Here is a 19,369-nt window from a genome sequence, read left to right on the forward strand (position 1 = left end):
GACCTGGGAGCAGGATACTGTGGGAGCAGGCTCAAAACATTTCAGACCTAGGCTGCTGCTAGCTCTTTGCAAGTATCTCCCATATGGCTTTTTTTTCTCTAACAGGCCGCCACACAAAACCACTGCTGTCTGCAATATCTGCAAAATTTAAATAATAAATTAAATATACATACCACAGCTCTATTGCAGCACATGAGGCGGCATCACTGTATCTAGTGGGGAAAACAGAACTACCAAGCATCTTAAAATCAGAATAAATCTGTCCTCCAGTTCCTGGTCTTCTTTGTGATAGCCAGGATGCAGTACAGTGTTCTTGTCATCATCATCAGCCGCTTCTTCTGATGCTCAGACTCCTCCTCCTCCGTTCTATTGTGAGACAGCCATAACAGAATATGTGATCATGAAAAAAATACTTGAGACCAGCAATTAGCTTGTGTGCAAGCTGAATCGGCCAAGATGCTGGTGGTGCAGTTGCTGCTATACCACTTAGTTGTGGTAACTGTGGCAGACTTCCATGCCTTCAAAAAAGTTAAATTCTAGTCAAATTTTTTTTTTTTATTTGCTATCCATCTGATTTTTGGACAGGCGTCCGTAGTAACGCAGTTCTGTGCCTTATATAAAACTGAATTCTTCTCTATGCTATGCCATCTGTTGAACTTTTGGGCAGGTGTCCATAGTGGCACAATTTCTCGCCTTTAACAAAATTTTATTCTTTAAAATTTTATTCTTCTCTATGCCATTTGATGTACTTTTGGCCAGGTGACGCAGTTCTGCACATTCAATTGACTAAAATTTAGCTCTTCTCTAAAATGTAATTCTTCTGTATGCCGTCATTATCGAAATGTTGGTGCAGTTCCGCAGCTTCACCAGAATTAATTTCTGTTGTATGTGGCTAGATTTGCATTTTTTTTATTTATTTTTTATGATCTTACTTTCTAAATGATTGTTTACTTTTCACAGCATATACCCCTTTCCCTGCCCCATGAAGTTCTGGGCAGGCTGACACAGTAGCCAGATATGACAGTTTGCTCTCGCTGTACTTTTACTTTGTACAGCCTCCAGTGTTATCTCAGAGAGGGTTTTTAGTACAGCGGGTGGTGTCATCACACCCAAACGGACAAAGTCGTCCTCCGCCAGTGTACAAACCATTACTTTTGTCAAAATTAACGAGGCATGGATCCAAGAGGATATTCATACACCTCCAGCTGAAGCAGATGAATAGATGTGTCATTACTATTTATCACCGGCCCTTTTATGCCACTGCCGCTGTCTTTCTGCTTACCATCATGTTCTGTACTGTGGCTGTCACTGCCTTCACTGCCACAGCTGCTATTACCCACTGCTAATCCCCCTACTGCCACTAACATTTCCCCTACACAGCTGCAACCATTACTACTCTACTAGTCCAACACAGTTGCACACACATCTATTGCCCTGTCTGTTCAATGTTGTGCTGCTACTATTGCGGCCACATGGCACCATTACCATACCCATTGACATCCATACTGTACTGCTGTTGCTCCCAATTAAAAGGGGGAATTGTTCTAGGCTCGTTCAGAACAAGCCACTGTTTCTTCTGACACACTAACACGCCTGAGTGGAGGCATAATTTTTGGACATTGTTCCTAACAAACCAGTGTTTTATATATATCAGTATCGCGCTGACATTATTTGCTATTGCATTGCCATTGTGTTAAAGAGCTTAAAAGGAAAGGGGGGGGGGGAGAAAGAGCAAAAATGTGAAAAAAAGAAAGACATGACTGAAAAAATATGAGTCTTAGGAGACCTTAGAGTGCCATATACCAATTTTCAGGGAAACTGGAGCACTTTTGATTCGTGTCACTTTGTCGATTAAGACATTAATCGAATTTTTTGAAAAAGTTGATGAACTAGACAAAAAACTAATTTAGAGTTTGCTCATCTCTAATATACATATACTGTATAGTGTTATGATTATATACACTATAAATATATATATATATATATATACATACTGTAAATAAAATAGAAAATACAGTCCAGCACACACACACAAAACCCATAGGAGAAGGTATGCTGGCACATTTCATCTGAGAAGTGCCATCTGAAGTAGTACTAAAATGTGGCAATCCAGTAGTGCACATGAAAGCAATACCTACAAAACACGCTGGTCAGTTGAAAGACATGCTTTTTACTCCAGAGACACACTGAGCCTCAAGAGCGTGTCAGATAAAAGACATTATTTCCATGAAGCTTTTTTTTTTCTTTTTTTTGCACAACATGAACTTTAGTAAAGTTATTAATATTTATATTCAAGACTACACAGTAGGACGGCACACTGTCCTTAAGACAATAGAAGAACACAGAAAATGCTGTTAGAATAAATATGCTCCATTCATCAAATTCAGCACTTTGTCAATTTTAGTACCACATTCCTATTGATCCAGTGTTATAGAAAAACGAGAAGCCATGACATTGTGAGGCTATTAAGAGGCATGTATTGGGAGAATCTGTGCCTTTTAACACTGCTAAATAGATACCTCCTATGACTAGATATTACCATATAAATAAAATACATAAAATAAAAGCTATAATAAGACATCATTAATCAAATCTTCATAAAATGGAAAACTAATCCCATTTTATTTAAATACTATAAACAGTATGAATAAGGAACAGCAGTACCCGTAAAACTAAACATGTAGCGTATGGCTACACAATGACATTTGTCACGTGACAAAAGGGTACAACTACACTGCGACGTGCTGTGTGACACCACTGACTATCATTACAAAAAATGTTGCGTGACATTGCTGCGAAGAAAATTTGCATGAAAAATGCCATCAAGTAGCCCTAGCCTTACAGTGCTGCAATCATGCATCATCATAAGACTTTTTGAAGTCCATTATAATTCGAGTTTGTGCTGGCAAAAGGGGTGCCAAATCTATCAAAAGCTGGACGTTTGATAGATTTAGCACATCTAGAGCATAACACTTTTGTCTAGAAATGCTACTTCAGTTTGTGCTAAATTGTTTTCCAAATTTTTAAAAAAGATGCAGTGATAAATCTGGATTGATACTAATTAAAATACCTAACCACACCCACTTTCCCATCCACTTTTCAAAAGTGACAAGGGTGGTGTAAAATAGTCACAAATTTTGGAACAAAATGGCTCTTTTGGTAAACAAATTTGGTACTTTTCCCCCACAGCTTTTATTTCAAATTAACATGTTACAGGCTCACGCACATGGCTGTATTTTCCCAATGAGGCCATAAAAGATGCGGACAGCCCATCCGTAAGTCCATTCCATGGTCCTGCAAAAAAAATAGAACATGTCCTATTTTTGCCGATTTTGTGACAAGGATAGGACATTTTTGAAGGAGTTTTAAAAAATAATAATAGAGGTAAGATCTCACCCAGTATCTGTGTTTTGCGGATCCTCAATTTGCGGACCACAAAAATGGTTACTGCCGTGTGCATGAGCTCTAACTCTAAAGATCTGTCCATGAGTCTGTGCTGCCTGACAGCTGCTAGGAAACTTCCTGCAAAGCCAGTAGATTATATATATTTTTTAAATCTTTCAGTAATACAAAAGCACTTATGGAAATTCTTCATAGCCACCCATTATTGATGCTTGTGGGCATCATTCCAATCACAGCCATGATAGACTGAGATGGGAATAACCCTTTAAATTCCATGGACATCTTTTAGGGGCAATTTTTTATTATTGAATTGTACTAATTTTTAGCTAAAAATCCTTTTCAATTGGTCTTTTTTTTAAATGTTGAGTCCCTTTCTCTGTACAGTCTTGATATTCTCTAGTAGCAGGCTCTGGATTTTTACTGCGTTCCATCAGGCAGCTCATCTAACGGCTCTGATCTCTGACCTTATAAACACTTATTATAGCTCAATTCCTATCTTATTGATAAGAAAGTGGCTTAAATAAGTGTTTTTGAGCATCAGTAATTTAGAGATAAGGGTTATTAGATGATCAAAAGTGAAAGTACAATTCTCACAGCTAGGCAGAAGTTAACCCTTTATGACAAAGCTGCTGAATATTTATAATAAAGACCAATTTAAAAAAATTTATTTAAGCCCAAAATGAGTAAAATGCAATCATAAAAAAAAATTGCCTTCAAGACCAGACATGCAATGACTAATCAGTTCACAAGTGTAAACAGTTCACAAAATCTAAGTCAAATGTTGCAAAAATAATAATGTAAAGAACTAGGAATTTGGTGTAGGTGCAAACTGATGGCTTTTCTTCTTTTTTATTTTCACTTGCAAACAACTACTTCTTAGCATGGATCACTCTTTGTGCTATACATTCAGCAAAGTTACTTCACGGTCTCCAAAGACTTTGACTTCTTCTTCCAGAATAAAGAGGTTCTTTATTTTCATTTGTGATATGCTGGCACATGTTCAATCAAAGAATATTAAATATTCATGTTCAGGAACCAAATACATTCATAACTAAGGGATGTAATGTGTAATAAATGTGTTACATCTTTGTAAAAGTATGTATGAAAATATTCATTTTCAGCATGTAGTAAGCCTACATTATACTGTATGAATTAATAGAGAAGCTAGATGGATAGAGAACCTAGAGGTGCCTCTGGTTAGACTAAATTGAGAGAACAACTGTCCAAATCTCATATCCGTTGACCCCAGGTTCATTTTATAGCTGAATGTCAACCATGGAGAGTGATAACCAAAGCAGAAGAACCTCTCCCAGTGACCGCTATTCAGAGGAGCTCAGGGGTGTGTTCGACGTGTCATGAGGGGATTTGTGCACCTTCAAAAGGTACCGTTCCTACCTCCGTATACCCAGTAGAATGCCTTCAGATGATGAATTAACCCTGATTTACCGCCTGTATTAAACGGCTCAGGCACAGATATAGTTTAGCCATTTTTAATACACATTGGATTAATAATTATAATTTTTTGTTGCGCTATCCACATTTTTTTATAGAAAAAAAATTGTAAAAACATATGCTTTTTTACATTCTAATTAATTATTCTAGTAATTAACGGTATATACAGTTGTTACCCTAAAATAGACTTTTATTTGTGTTCACCTTCACATTCGGTTAACTTTTCATTTTTTTAATGATCTATCACTTAAATGGATTATCTCAGTTAAGCAAGTAGCATTTAAAATGTAGAAAAAGTTAATACAAGGCTCTTATTAATGTATTGTGATTGTCCAAAATCCCTCTTTTACTGGCCTCTGGTGACTAGGACTGCGGGAGTGTGCTCAGGATGGTGCCTTTTCCTAGAATGTACAAGCACAGCCACTGCTGCTGGTTTCCAGGCTGGTCGTAACCATGGAAACGAGCAGTGTATAATGTGATGGAAAAATTAATCCAGCCATCAAAGAGGCAAAATGGACGATCACAATACATTAGTAAGTGCATTGGTGTTATTTTTCTCTACATAATAAATGTCATTTACTGAAGTGACACAACCCCTTTAAAGGTCCAAACTATACTTTTCAGTCTCTGACAGCCAAACACCAGACATTTACAGCCTTAAACGGGTTGTTCATGGTTGGATTATTTTTATTTTACATTTCACGCCACTCTGTTCTTCACTGCACTTAGGTCCCCGCATGCAAACTTCCAGCACAAATGGGGTCCAGTGTGTCCCTGCAGTTAAAAAAGAGCTTGTCTCACTTCAGCAAATAGCATTTTTTAAGCATGGGTGGTATAACCATGAAATTGAGCAGTGTATAATTTGATGGAAAATGAATCTAGCCTGCAAAGGAAGCAACATTGAGAATAATAATACATTAGTAAGTGCCTTGCATTAAATTTCTCTACATAATAAATGCCACTTTAATGACTGGCCTCAGCGGTGACACATCCCCAAGTGGGACTTAACTTAGCAGTGGCTTCAGTTTGGTAAAGAGCTACATGGTATTATGAATGAACGGAGCTTCTCTGAAGCAGCCTATTCAGCTACTCACAGAAAAGGTCACACTCTTGGTTTAATATTTTACACAGGACTGGAAATCTCTAAAGTATCAGTAAATCCAGTTAACTTCTTATCTAAGTATTCAGCCAACAAACACAAAAACAAAGACCCAGCATTCTTAAAGGACTAGTGTCACAACATCAGCTTCGGGGGATGGGGGGCTGACAACTTTTTAGATCCCTACACCCTGGTGCAGCAACACAACACATCTGTGTCTTCTGCTCTTTGATGCTACTGTTCCCTGGCACATCATAGACTTCATGAAACTAAAGGGGGCAGCAACGTGTTTAAAACTTAACATTTAATGCCGCCAGTATAAAATCCCACATTGACACCTAAAAAATGGAAACCCCAAAATAGAATCCTGTCAGGGCAATGGTCTAGCTACAGCACCGTTCATTGGCATGTCTAAGCAGTGGTTACTTACGATGTCCTTGGAAAGCGGGTGGCCTATTTCCAGGAACCCCGGCAGAACTGCCGGTCTGCTGACGTCTGGCAGTGCAACAGAGCGCGCCGGCGTTATTTAAAGGAAACCTGTCACCAGGATTTTGCGCATAGAGCTGGGGACATGGGCTGCTAGATGGCCGCTAGCACATCTGCAGTACCCAGGTCCCATAGCTCTCTGCGCTTTTATTGTGTTAAAAAACTGTTTTGATTGATATGCAAATGACCTGATATGAGTCCTGTAGCCGGAGATGAGTCAAGCGGAAAGGAGCCCAGCACCGCCCCGCGTCCTCCGAATCTCCTCCTTGCTGGCTGACGTCACAGAGCTGGAGCGCCGAAATTTTGCGATGTGCGAGCTAGCGCATGCGCAGTGTCGGCATCATGTTCATTCCCTGTACTGGCATCAACACAGGGAACGAACTACGCATGCGCTAGCTCGCGCATCGCGAGATTTTCGGCGCTCCAGCTCTGACGTCAGCCAGCAAGGAGGAGATTCGGAGGACGCGGGGCGGTGCTGGGCTCCTTTCCGCTTGACTCATCTCCGGATACAGGACTCATATCAGGTCATTTGCATATCAATCAAAACTGTTTAACACAATAAAAGCGCGGAGAGCTATGGGACCTGGGTACTGCAGATGTGCTAGTGGCCATCTAGCAGCCCATGTCCCCAGCTCTATGCGCAAAATCCTGGTGACAGGTTTCCTTTAAAGAGAAGGGGAGGGTACTGGCCTATTGATGCGTCATGGGGTACAGCGTGCTCCGTGAGAGTTTGCGCATGCGTCCCAGCCAGTAGACCAGACAGCCAATACTGTGCGTAGCCTCACCGACGTCACGGCGTCCTCGGGGCATTGCGCAACACAGGCCGTCCATACAGCATAGCAAGGCGTGGGAGGAGCTGGAGGCTAAAAGATACGAGCTACTACATCTACACTCCTGCCAGTGCTAGAAGGGACATAGTGACATCCCCCTCCAGCATGGGACAGATATAGGGACATTCTAGGCCAGTGATGGCGAACCTATGGCTCGGGTGCCAGAGGTGGCACTCAGAGCCCTCTCTGTGGGCACCCACAGCCTGAAAAAAGTCTATGGTGTACCAATATGTCGTAGACTTTTCCTGCCATTCAGCAGCGCAGGTCGCACTATGAACAGCACAGGCAGCGCACTGAATGTAGGCAGGCTATTGTAAATAAATGATAAAGTACATGGAAGATATTCTATATTGGACTGTAGTATTCAAGGTAAATTGCTGTGTTGGCACTTTGCGATAAATAAGTGGGTTTATGTTGCAGTTTGGGCACTCGGTCTGTAAAAGGTTCGCCATCACTGTTCTAGGCAGTACGGACCTATAGACCTAGATAAGGAAAGTAATCTGCGGACCGGAAAACCAATGCTAACTGCTGGCAAAGGGTGATATTAGTGGGAGCGAAGGGAAACCTAGAGAGTGGATAAGGGGATGAGTGGTGAGACAGGGAATAAAATAATAAATTGCCCTTCTTCCCACTAGGCTAGTCACCCAGTGGGGTGGATCAGTTTGTCCTAAAAATATAACAGCTGAGGTCCGGCCGCCGTGAGCGGTATTGACATGTCTCACCACCGGAGTATTATTGCGTATATTGCCGATGTGTTCACCCATACGTATTCGCAGTTCTCTGCGGGTTTTCCCCACATATCGTATTCCGCACTCGCAGGTGAGGAGATAGATAACTCCTGCGGTGCGACAGTTGATAAAGTCTCCTATATAGTGGGTATTGCCCGCACAGTCCAACACCAGTAATTTACCTTGGGTGACGAATTTACAGAAGCTACGGCGACCACATTTGTAGCAGCCTCTGACCGGTCTGTCCAACCATGTCACTGCCTCTCCTAAATGTCACTGAGGGGTGAGGACTGACAACATCGGCCAAATCTGGGTCCATCAAGAGGGTATCCCAGTTACGGCCGAGGATTTCTTTGATTTCAGTGGCCGCTGAGTCAAATGTGCCTATGACTCGTAACATTTTTTGTGGATCTTTTTTAGGACACGGGGTAGGATGTATAACTGTAGTGCGTGTCTCACCCCATGCCCTTTGGTAGGCCTGTCTCAGTGTATTATCGGGGTAGCCTCGTTCCAGGAAGCGTCTTCTCAGTGTCACGTACCGGCAGGACAGGTAGTGGATCCTCTGGACCAGAGAGGCGATGGCGCGGGTTGTACTAAAGGACCGGTTCTAAGCAGTTACTGGTCTTCACCAGAGCCCGCCGCAAGGCGGGATGGATTTGCTGCGGCGGTAACTACCAGGTCGTGTTCCCTAGTAACAACTCGACCTCTCTGGCAGCTGATAAGGCGTGGTACACAGGGAGAAGGCAAGAGGGTAGTCGGACGTAGCAGAGGTCAGGGCAGGCGGCAAAGGTTCTAAGGCGAGTAGACGGTAGCAACGGGTTCGGCAACAGGCAAGGCAAACAAACACTGTGGAACGCTTTCTCTGAGGCACAAGGCACAAAGATCCGGCAGGAAGCTGTGGGAGGAGAAGGTATAAATGGGCAGTGCACAGGTGCAGCCTAATTAAGTCAGCACTGCCTCTCACAAACCTTAACCCTTAATATCCCTTTTGGACCAGGCACCAATCACTGGTGCACTGGCCCTTTGAATCTAAGAGTCCCGGCGCACGCGCGCCCTAGAGAGCGAGGACGCACACGCCGAGACACTGGAGTGCTGCCTGGGGGCATACGCTGTGAGCGCTCCGCGGCCAGCAGGGGACCCGGAGCGCTCAGCGTAACACTCAGATCGTTTGCCTGACGTTTAAACTCCCCTTTTTTAGAGCAGTTGCGTTTTAACCTCAGATATTGACCAACAGGGATACCCCTTTTTAGCGGGATGGGATGGCAGCTGTCCCATCTCAGCAGGGAATTTGTTGCCGTCCCTTTCCAGTAGATGGTAGTCTGTAAACCCCCCTTAGTATCCCTGGATATGGATATGTCCAGGAAGGGGAGATTGCACAATTACAGAGGTAAACCTAAGAATAATGATATTGTGGTTAAGCTCCTCCACCAACCTATTAAAATCTACCTCCGACCCGCTCCATAGGATGAAAATGTCATCTATGTAACAGGCCCAGAGGACGATATGTTCGGCATACAAGCTAGGCGTATCCCTATACACAACGGTCTCTTTTCACCAGCCCAGGAGCAAATTCGCATAAGATGGCGCACATGAGCTACCCATGGCGGTGCCCCTGAGCTGGTGGAATATCCGACCTTCAAAAATAAAGCAATTGCTAGACAGCACGAAGTTCAAAAGGTCAAGGACCAGCTCGTTATGTGCGGAGAACTGTTGGCCCCTGGCTCTCAAAAAATGTGCCGTGGCTACGAGACCCTTGTCATGCGGAATGGAGGAATATAGGGCCTCAACATCAATTGATGCCAAGAACCAACTAGGTTCTAAACAGATGTTCTCCAGTTTGGTAAGTAAATCACCCGTGTCTCTCACATAGGAGGGCAGAGATTGTACAAACGGCTGAAGGACATGATCAACATAAATTCCACTGTTCTGAGGCAGACTCCCTACCCCTGAGACAATGTGCCCTTATGGACTTTGGGTATGCAGTAAAAAGTTTACATCATTGTATAGGATGGATAAAGGAACTCAAACTCTTCACTACTAATAAGTTGGTCTGTTTTCGCTTTTGTCGGGATCGGTCTCAGTTCCAGCTGGAATCTTGGGGTGGGGTCCGAGGATAAAACCTCATAGCCTTGTCCGTCAGTGAGTATTGCTAGACACATGTCACGGTAGGCTGGAGTGTCCAAGATAACGACATTCCCCTCCTCTCCTCCCTTTTTTTTTGGAAGGTTTGATCATAATATTCGTATCTTTCACCAGTTCTTTGATCGCCCGCCTCTCATCCCTACTGCAATTAAACCTCGTGGGATTTGAGGTCCCCGCAGCTAATTCAGTGATGGTTTGTTTTAAAAAGACATCAATACATAAGATCTCCCCCACTGGAGGCATTTTGGTACTTCTGTCTTTGAAGTCTGTGAAAGGATCCGTGCCTTCGGGGTATTAGGCATAGTATCAAGGTTGTACAGAGGATGAACATCCTCCAGGATCTCCACCGGTACGCCCAACTTGCGACTCTCTTTCTTGTCCCTCAGTTTGAAGTGCTTGTGCCACCTCAGCTTGCGGGCAAACAGGTGGAGATACTTAGTCCAGCGGAAAAAAATAGAATTTTGTAGTGGGAACAAAAGACAGACCCCGTTTCAGTACCTTAGCCTCTACTTGAGTCAGGGGACGAGACGATAGATTAATTACCAGTCTGTCATCGGTAGGCCCTATTGGTTGGACGGAGGTAGGGTGTTGCAACTGCGTAACGGATAGTGCGTTCTCTGGTCTAAAAAAGATGAAGAGGAGGCCGATGGTGGGGCAGAAGAGGCAGATTGTGTTTGATTGCTGGTTCGTGTTATACCGACCATCCCAGCACCTAGATCTATAACTACCACAACCTCGTCCCCTAGTCTTGGGGGGGTCTATCCCTCACGTTATCCGAAGCTTCTGTCTCAGTAGAAGACACGTCAGTCCTGTGGGTGTTATCAGGGTTTGTCAAGAATAAGTATGCTTTGTTCTTCTTGAAGTCTTGCGAGTCCCTAGTAAACTGTCTATGCTTCCGTTCCTTAAAATGATACTGGTACCGCTCGATAGTATTCTGTAATTGATTCTCTTTATTACTGAATTCTGCTTATTGGTGAAACTTTTTTGTTGTCTCAATCTGGAACGCAAGGTTATTCTCTACTCGCTCGAGTATAGCCCGCTCCTCATCGGAAAAGTAGTTGCATGAACCTCAGAGAGCTATACGTGGCCTCCCTCTGCCACTTTTTCTGTAGATCTGGATTTCTGATCCGACTAGCCAGGGTGAGGGATATGCGGAGACCACGGGGTACCATCCCCTGTTTGATATAATTTTCCAAGCCCTGCATCTCCCACCACAAACTGATATGTTCCTTATAGATTCGGGTCAATTCGGCAAATGCCCCGTTTAGGGTGGGAGTATACTTTTTCTGAATAAAGGTTTGCTCTGAGAAAACTGTTTTGGTAAGCCACAAATCCCTATCTAGGCCTTTGGTCAGGAAACCTGCCATGTCCCCCAGAAAAGATCAAATGGTAAAAAGGTGAAGGGGTGGTCCCTCGGGGGAAAGGTGGTGCTGTCGCACCTAACACCGATACTGCTCGACAATGTAAACTACATGAAACTAAAGGGGGCAGCAACGTGTTTAAAACTTAACATTTAATGATGTTAAAATGGACCCCTTACAAACATGAAACACAGACAGACAACAAAGGACCTGGAATGCGTGTATCATACCAGGTCACCTTTCATGTGGTCCCTAGCACCACCCCTAAACTAGTTGGAGTGGGTCTGAGAGGATAAACCAAAGGTAGGTAAAAGCAAGACCACAGATGTGTACTCAAAGATGCTCGTAGTACACTACTAGGTCTAATAGCATGCCAGACAGGCAGAAAAAGGGTAGGTCTTCTCTGTCTGGCATGCTATTAGACCTAGTAGTGTACTACGAGCATCTTAGTACACATTTGTGGTCTTGCATTTACCTACCTTTGGTTTGTCCTCTCAGACCCACTCCGACTAGTTTAGTGGTGGTGCTAGGGACCACATTAAAGGTGACCTGGTATGTTACACGCATTCCAGGTCCTTTGTTGTCTGTCTGTTTCATGTTTGTAAGGGGTCCATTTTGCTGCTCCTGTGTATTTTTTACTGACATCATTAAATATTAAGTTTTAAACACGTTACTGCCCCCTTTAGTTTCACGTAGTTTACATTGTCGAGCAGTATTGGGTTAGGTGCGACAGCACCACCTTTCCCCCAAGGGACCACCCCTTCGCCTTTTTACATAATAGACTGCACCCTTAACAATCACACAATCTGGTTTGACCACACCCTGAAGGAAAACAGGGTCAGAACCCTGAAAGTCAGTGGAGGAAACAGAAGTCAAAATTTCGTTGGCCCGCCACCTCAAGAACTACCAATCAGTCATAAACAAGAAAACAACCACTTTTTGATCTCAAGATAGCACACAGTTAATAAACGCTGCAATCCACACCTAGAGCAACTTCATCATCACATGAGCTGTATGAAAAGTCTGTCCATTACTAGATGGACTAAGTTTTTGCTATTTGGTCTGGAATTCAAAAAAGAATGACATAACAGTAGTAGTAGAACCTTAAAAATGTTGTCCAATGTAGGACATTGGAGTCATTTTGTTAGGATATTCCCCCAATGTCTGATATCTTTAAAACGGAGCCCACAAAGTGCAGGAGGGTGCACCGAGAATGCCCGGCAATTGCCATACATTTCTAAGGGGCTTACCGAAATAGCTGAACAAGCACTCAGCTATTTTCAGCAGTCCCATAGAAATGAATGGAGGGCGGCCGTGCATGCACCCTCCTGAACTTTGCGGTCTCCGTTCCAAGGCTATTGGGCATTATCCTAGCAATATGACACCAATGTCCAAGATGGGACGACTCCTTTAACTCCATTGTTCAAATTTGATCCAGTGGGTAACATCACAAACAAGGTCTTCGCAGAACAACATGCAAACTAGACTCAGGACCAATGTCACTCCTGTTGGAATGTCAAGAACTTGTTTCAGAAATCAAATCTGCTTGTTCCACATATCATGAACATAGTTAACTGTTCTGTGCAACGTGGGGTCATTAAGGCCCTTCTAAAGAACCATCTAAGGACCCAGACGACTATTTCCAGTCTGGCTTCTGGAATAACCATAACAGGGATTCAGCACTCACAAGAGTGCTAAATGACCTGATAATGGCGAGAAACGGGGGCTAATGCACCATCCTAAAACTTATAGACCTTTAAATAGTGTTTGACCCAGTTTACTATGACATATTGATACACAGACTTCAAGGGTTTTGAGGTGCTGATGGCCCAGTTCTTCAGGGGTTTACTTCTTTTCTGACAGGTCACAAAGAGTATCTTTGGTCTGGCCGCTATCTGAAAGAACTAATGCAGCCCTACACCCATAGGTGTCTAACCCAAACTGGCCAAACCCACCATAAAACTTTTAAAACTTCTGAAGCCAGAGTCTTCTGTCATGTAGCTCCCACCTTCTCTGGAACACACTACCCAGAGACATCCTTGGACTCTTTTAAAACAAAACTCAAAATTTACCTGTTGAGTTTGCCATTTAGGGCAAATAACTAATATGCTTAAATAACTTCTTCACAGGAACAATAAAACAAAAGGTGGGGGTTGCCTAGTTGGCATTACTTAAAAAAAAGAGCATTTCTCAGGGTCAGAGGACTGGATTTTCACAAGACAGGTATAGTTATATATGCTTGGTTTGAAACCAATATTGGAGGTTACAGACCTCCTTTAAAGAGGTTGTTTACACCTGGGGACTTTTTCTACACACTCTGCCAGCTGGGCCTGATCCGGGGTGGTAACCATACTTACCTAATTGCTGCCGGTTTTGGCTTCATCACTTCTCCCCCATCTCTGCAGGTTCCGGGTCTCCCTGCGTCAATATCCATTGATGTGTCACCAATGCATTAGGTCACGTGATACACGGGTAACATGTTGCCACTGCGGTCAGTCATTGGCTTCTGCGGTCATCTGACATTCATCAAAAAGGATTTTGACACAGGGAGACCTGAGACCTGCAGAGCTCGCGAGGGAGCAAAGGAGCCGGAACCCAGCAGCAGGGATCAAGTAAGTATGATTACCACCACAAAACCAGCCATGCGAGAGGATGGGGGGAGGAGGTGTAGAAACAGTCCCATGGGGTGGGTGTTGTGGCCCTGTGAATTTTGGGAAACAGGGGCAAATACATATGTGTATAGATAAATGATAATACATCACCTGCATCATTCCCATAAAACTCACTGACGAGCTGAAAAGCATGACTGTACTCAAAATGATCTTTGTCCCTTTTTTCAATTCTTATACGGTCATCATCTCTTAGACTAGGAAAAAAAAGAAAACAATATAATTAAAAGAAAGAAAAATCACTTTTATAAACTTGAAACCAGATTAAATACACATTGCCACAGACGATCAGGATCTGCAGTGGACATGGTGGGCAGGAAGATCCAGCCAATCAGCATGGGCATTTCACTGGTAAACACCTGTATTACTCTTCACAGGTGCCAGGACGAGCTGCTCCTTTGGGCAACAGGCGAGAGCAGCTCACTTTTATTTTTCTGATACACTGAGTACTGCCCAGAACCCTGAAGAAGCTCCTGTCCTTCAAACAGAAAATGATTTACAGTTTCTAGGACGTGTTCCTGACTTTTAAATTTCGAGCTTGTTTTATTTGTATTATTCATCTGCTTTTATTTTCCTCTACTGCGTTGTCCCATCTGGACATTTATAGTATAATTAAAAGGATATGCCATACATTTTTAAGAGACCCCGCTACTATTTCAAGAACAGGCCCCTCTTTGAACAGAAAAAACATTGCGCATGCGCAGTGTCCTCTCTATTCACTGCTGTGGGACTTCTGAGAATAGCCGAGTGAGAGTGTTTGTGAATCCTGCAATGTCTATCTGCTATATCCTACTTCTTCACTGCTTGCTTTCTAAAACTTAATATGGATAAACCAGAATTTGACACCTAAAAAATGGAAACACCAAAATAGAATCCTGTCAGGGCAATGGTCTAGCTACAGCACCGTTCATTGGCATGTCTAAGCAGTGGTTACTTACGATGTCTTTGGAAAGCGTGTGGCCTATTTCCAGAAATCCCGGCAGAGGAAAGGAAACTTGCTGGTCTGCTGACGTTTGGCAGCATGACAGAGCACGTCGGCGTTATTTAAAGAGAAGGGGGGGGACTGGAATACGCAAGCGCACAGTCGGGTGCTGCCGTCCACGTGACTATTAATGCGTGGTTTGTTTTTTCACTCACTTTGGGGACTGTTCTTGAAAAATGAAAGGGTCCTAGAGGTGGGACTTGCACCTATTGGACATTTATGGCATAACTTATTGATATGACCTAAATGTCCAGATGGAAAAACTCCCTTTAAAGAAAAATAAAGCAGGTAAGTAACAAAAATAAAACAAGGAGTCCTGTACAGTACCCTATCCTCTGGATAGATCATCAGCTTCTGATCGGCGGGGGTTCGACACCCAGGACCCCCGCCGATCAGCTGTTTGAGAAGGCAGCGGCGCTCCAGCAGCGCCGCAACCTTCTCACTGTTTACCACTGGCCCACTGACGTCACGGCTAGTATCTACTAGCGTGGGCGGGGCTAAGCTCTGTTCTCTTGAATGGAGCTTAGCCGCGCCCACGCTAGTTTATACTAGTCGTGATGTCAGTGGGCCGGCGGTAAACAGTGGAGCGCCGCGGCCTTCTCAAACAGCTGATCGGTGGGGGTCCCGGGTGTCGGACAATGCCGGTCAGAAGCTGATGATCTATCCAGAGGATAGATCATCAGTTAAATGAAAGTGCAGAACCCCTTTAAGATTTGAGGGACTTTGGAACCAGTTATTAGTTTTCTAGTCTCAAGTTACAATGTTTTCAAATATCTATCTATGCAAACATTTGGGCACCCCTGGATAAATTACTGTTACTGTGAACAGTTAAAGGGGTTGGCCACTTTCTGGTTACTTTTGAAAAGTGCGTATGAAAGGTGACTATATGATACTTTCTAATACAGCCTTTGTTGATATTCTCTGCCACTTGCTGCATTTCATAAGCCATGTCCCATTGCTAGGCAAATCCTCTGTGCTGTCCACCTAGAGGTCCTCTCCATAAGATGGCCGCTGATGGAGGGTTACCACACAAAAATAACTGCAGACACGTCACTCAGCCTTCTACACTCAAATACACCACCTCTGCCATCTGCACTTGCATTGTTGAGAGTTTAGTGCAGATGCAGTGTGTTTGAATGGAGAACGGAGCAGTAATTTGCTTGGACACATGACCCTTCATCAGGAACCATATGGATGGAACCTCTGGTTGGACAGCACATAAGAGTTGACCAACAAGGGAGAATACTTTAAGAAATGTAGAAAATGCTGCAGAATATCAACAAAAGGCTATATTCGTAAGTGTCATACAATCATCTTACATACAGACTGATCAACAGTAGCCAGAGAGAGGCCAACCCAGTTGAAGATGAAATTATCTCCAAAAGACATAAAGTTAAAGATGACACATTCATTCCCTTTGTATTTTAAGTAAAAACATAAATATTTTTTTTCATCTTTTACAGATTCAAAATATCAAAAAGGGCCAGAAGCAAAAGTTGGGGCACCCTGCTTGGTTAGTACCTAGTAGCAGCCCCTTCGGCAAGTATCACAGAATCCCCGGAAGAAGCCTCTGGGCGAAACGGCATTGGGAGGAGTGCATTGGCATATCAGTCTGTATTATCAATTGTACCTTCAATTGCTATTTCATATATTTTTAGCTGTTTGCCACTTTAAATTATCTCCTATACAAGTTATACATTGGATCCTTTTATTATTTCATTTTTGGCAATATATGCTATCTATTTGGACTTTGATGTCTCAGCACCCTCTTCAGTCCTCATTGGGGTGGAGGGGGGCATTAGCGTATCGGTCTGTATTACCAATCATTACCAATTGTAATTTCAACTGCTATCTCACATATTTGGAGCTGTTTGTTACTTTAAACTAGCCCCTATATGAGTTATTTATTATGATCTTTTTATTATTTAATCGCTTGGCAACATATGCTATTTATTTGGACCTAACATCTCAGTGCCCTCTTGTGTCCTCATTGGTCAACAACCTGTAGCCACTTTCGTTTATGGATTTTAATATTTTGTTAGGAATTAGTAAAAGTATGCATTGACATTACATACATTTTTTTTCATTTATTTTGGAGTGTTTATGTATCACAGCTTGTAAACACTGTTTTGTAGCCAGCCAAGAGTCTTTCAATTCTTGTTTGAGGGACTTTCATCCATTCTTCCTTGCAAAAGTCTTCCAGTTCTGTGAGATTCCTGGGCCATCTTACATGCACAGCTCTTTTGAGGTCTATCCACAGAATTTCAGTGATGTTCAGATCAGGGGACTGTGAGCGCCATGGTAAAACCTTCAGCTTGCGCCTTTTGAGGTAGTTTCAGGTTGCCATTTGCTCAGTTTGAAATGTAATTAAGTAATGGCAGTTAAAAAGAACAGTGAAGGTAAAGAGAAGATTTGGAAGACTCAGAAGTTTGCAAAAAAAAACATTAAAATTTTTTTTTTTCGGGGGAAGTCCTGTGGATTGATGAGGTTAAAATAGAACTCAATGAGCAGAGGTATGTTTAGAGAAAAAAAGAGCAGAGCATTTCATGAAAAGAACACCTCTCCAACTACTAAGTATATAGGTGGATCAATCATGCTTTAGGGTTATGCAGCAGCCATTGGCACACGGAACATTTAATGGGTAGAGGGAAGAATGGATTCAATGAAATTCCAACAAATTCTACAAGTAAGCAAAGACCAACTGTAAAAAAAAAAAGCTTAAAGTTGAAGAGTATAGCTTCTACAAATTATTATTATTTTCATTTAAATATCTTTATTAATATATAAAAGAGATACACAAAGAAAAAAATTTGAGTAAACACTCAATATAGTTAATACCTTTTTTACTTTTCCCTCTTCCCCTAGCCCACCCCGGCCCTGTGATTGTCCAGCTGACACCCCCCCCCCCCCCCCTTCAACAAAAGGAAAGGGGCAGGAAACAGGAAGAGAGAGAGAGAGAAAAAAAAACCATATAAAATATTATTGTCAATCAGATCTTCCAGCCAGATCTGTTCATAATTTTTTACCTTATTACCTAAGTTTATCCAAGTATTTAGTTCTGGAGTATGACAAGCAAACCAGGTCCAACTAATCAGGATTCTCGCTAACAACAGTATCCTACCTAGAAGAATCTTTTGATATTTATGACTGCTTATTGAGGAAAAATTATTAAACAAGAACAATTGTGGCTCAAAGGGGATTCGTATTTTAAGTTTGTAAATAAGGAAGTTATTGATGCTATTCCAGTATTCTCTAAGTTCTGGACAAGTCCAGATCATATTGAGGTAATCCGCGCCTAAGGTATCACATCTAGGGCACTTGGATGTATCTCTTAGCCCACAATTGTTTAGCCATATAGGGGTAACATATAGTCTATCACAAATACTAACCTGCACTAGAACATGGTTGAAATTATGGGATAGTGAACCTAGGTTAGTAAAAAATACTCCCCCACCCTTCTAATTGTATATTTGGACAATCCAACTCCCAGGCTCTTTGTCCTGGTGTGTGTGTATCACAAAACCGTGCCTTAAGTAGTAGTTTATATATATTTGAAATCTTAATTCTTGAGGGCATCATCGCTATCCAATCATTTAAAAAACAAGAACTATTTATATCCAACATAGATTTATCATCCAGGCTGAATAGTGCCGACCGCAACTGAAAATACCTAAACTAAGAGAGGTTTTCTACATTATGTGATAACTCCGTGAACGACTTAATCTCTCTATCCTTAAGCATCTGTGAAATGTAAAAAATCCCATTAATTTGCCAAAATGTATCCATTGCTATACCATCTAATATCTGTAGATGGACGTTATACCAAAGAGGCGTGAATATAAGTGAACCCTTTACCCTCAACCATATTCTAGTAGTAGCCCACATTTTTTAAAGTAATTTTGTAGTCTCTTTATAACCCCGCTCTTGACTAATCAATAGTCCAGATTCCAAGAGAGTAAATATGTTATTATATGAATACCTCCCTACTAGGCTCCTAAAAAGTGTACTATTTTTCCATTCATAACACATCAGTAACTGAGCGGCAATAAAGTAACCTTTGAAGTAAGGGAGGTTTAAACCCCCATATTCCAATGGTTTGTATAGATATTCCAATTTTAACCTGACTCGTTTTTTCCCACCAGACTTAATCATTAATTATTCTTTCCATAAGTTTAAAATATTTATCTTCTATCCAGGTAGGTGTATTCCTGAGCACAT

The 19,369-nt window shown here is 42.4% G+C and overlaps 1 protein-coding gene across 4 annotated transcripts in view; it reads right to left on the reverse strand.

Annotated features, from left to right (window-relative positions):
- Positions 1-19,369, reverse strand: part of MSH3 (mutS homolog 3) — a 199,870-nt gene that overhangs the window by 110,295 nt on the left and 70,206 nt on the right. For all 4 annotated transcript variants that reach the window (XR_006387424.1, XR_006387426.1, XR_006387425.1 and 1 more), the window contains exon 9: positions 14,263-14,366. Coding sequence is in view for 1 of the 4 variants with exons in the window: in XM_044276024.1 (XP_044131959.1) it covers positions 14,263-14,366 (104 nt within the window). In the remaining 3 variants the exon portion in view is untranslated. The remainder of the gene's footprint in view (positions 1-14,262; positions 14,367-19,369) is intronic.

The sequence above is a fragment of the Bufo gargarizans genome, chromosome 1 (assembly GCF_014858855.1).
Source record: "Bufo gargarizans isolate SCDJY-AF-19 chromosome 1, ASM1485885v1, whole genome shotgun sequence".
Taxonomy (NCBI): domain Eukaryota; kingdom Metazoa; phylum Chordata; class Amphibia; order Anura; family Bufonidae; genus Bufo; species Bufo gargarizans.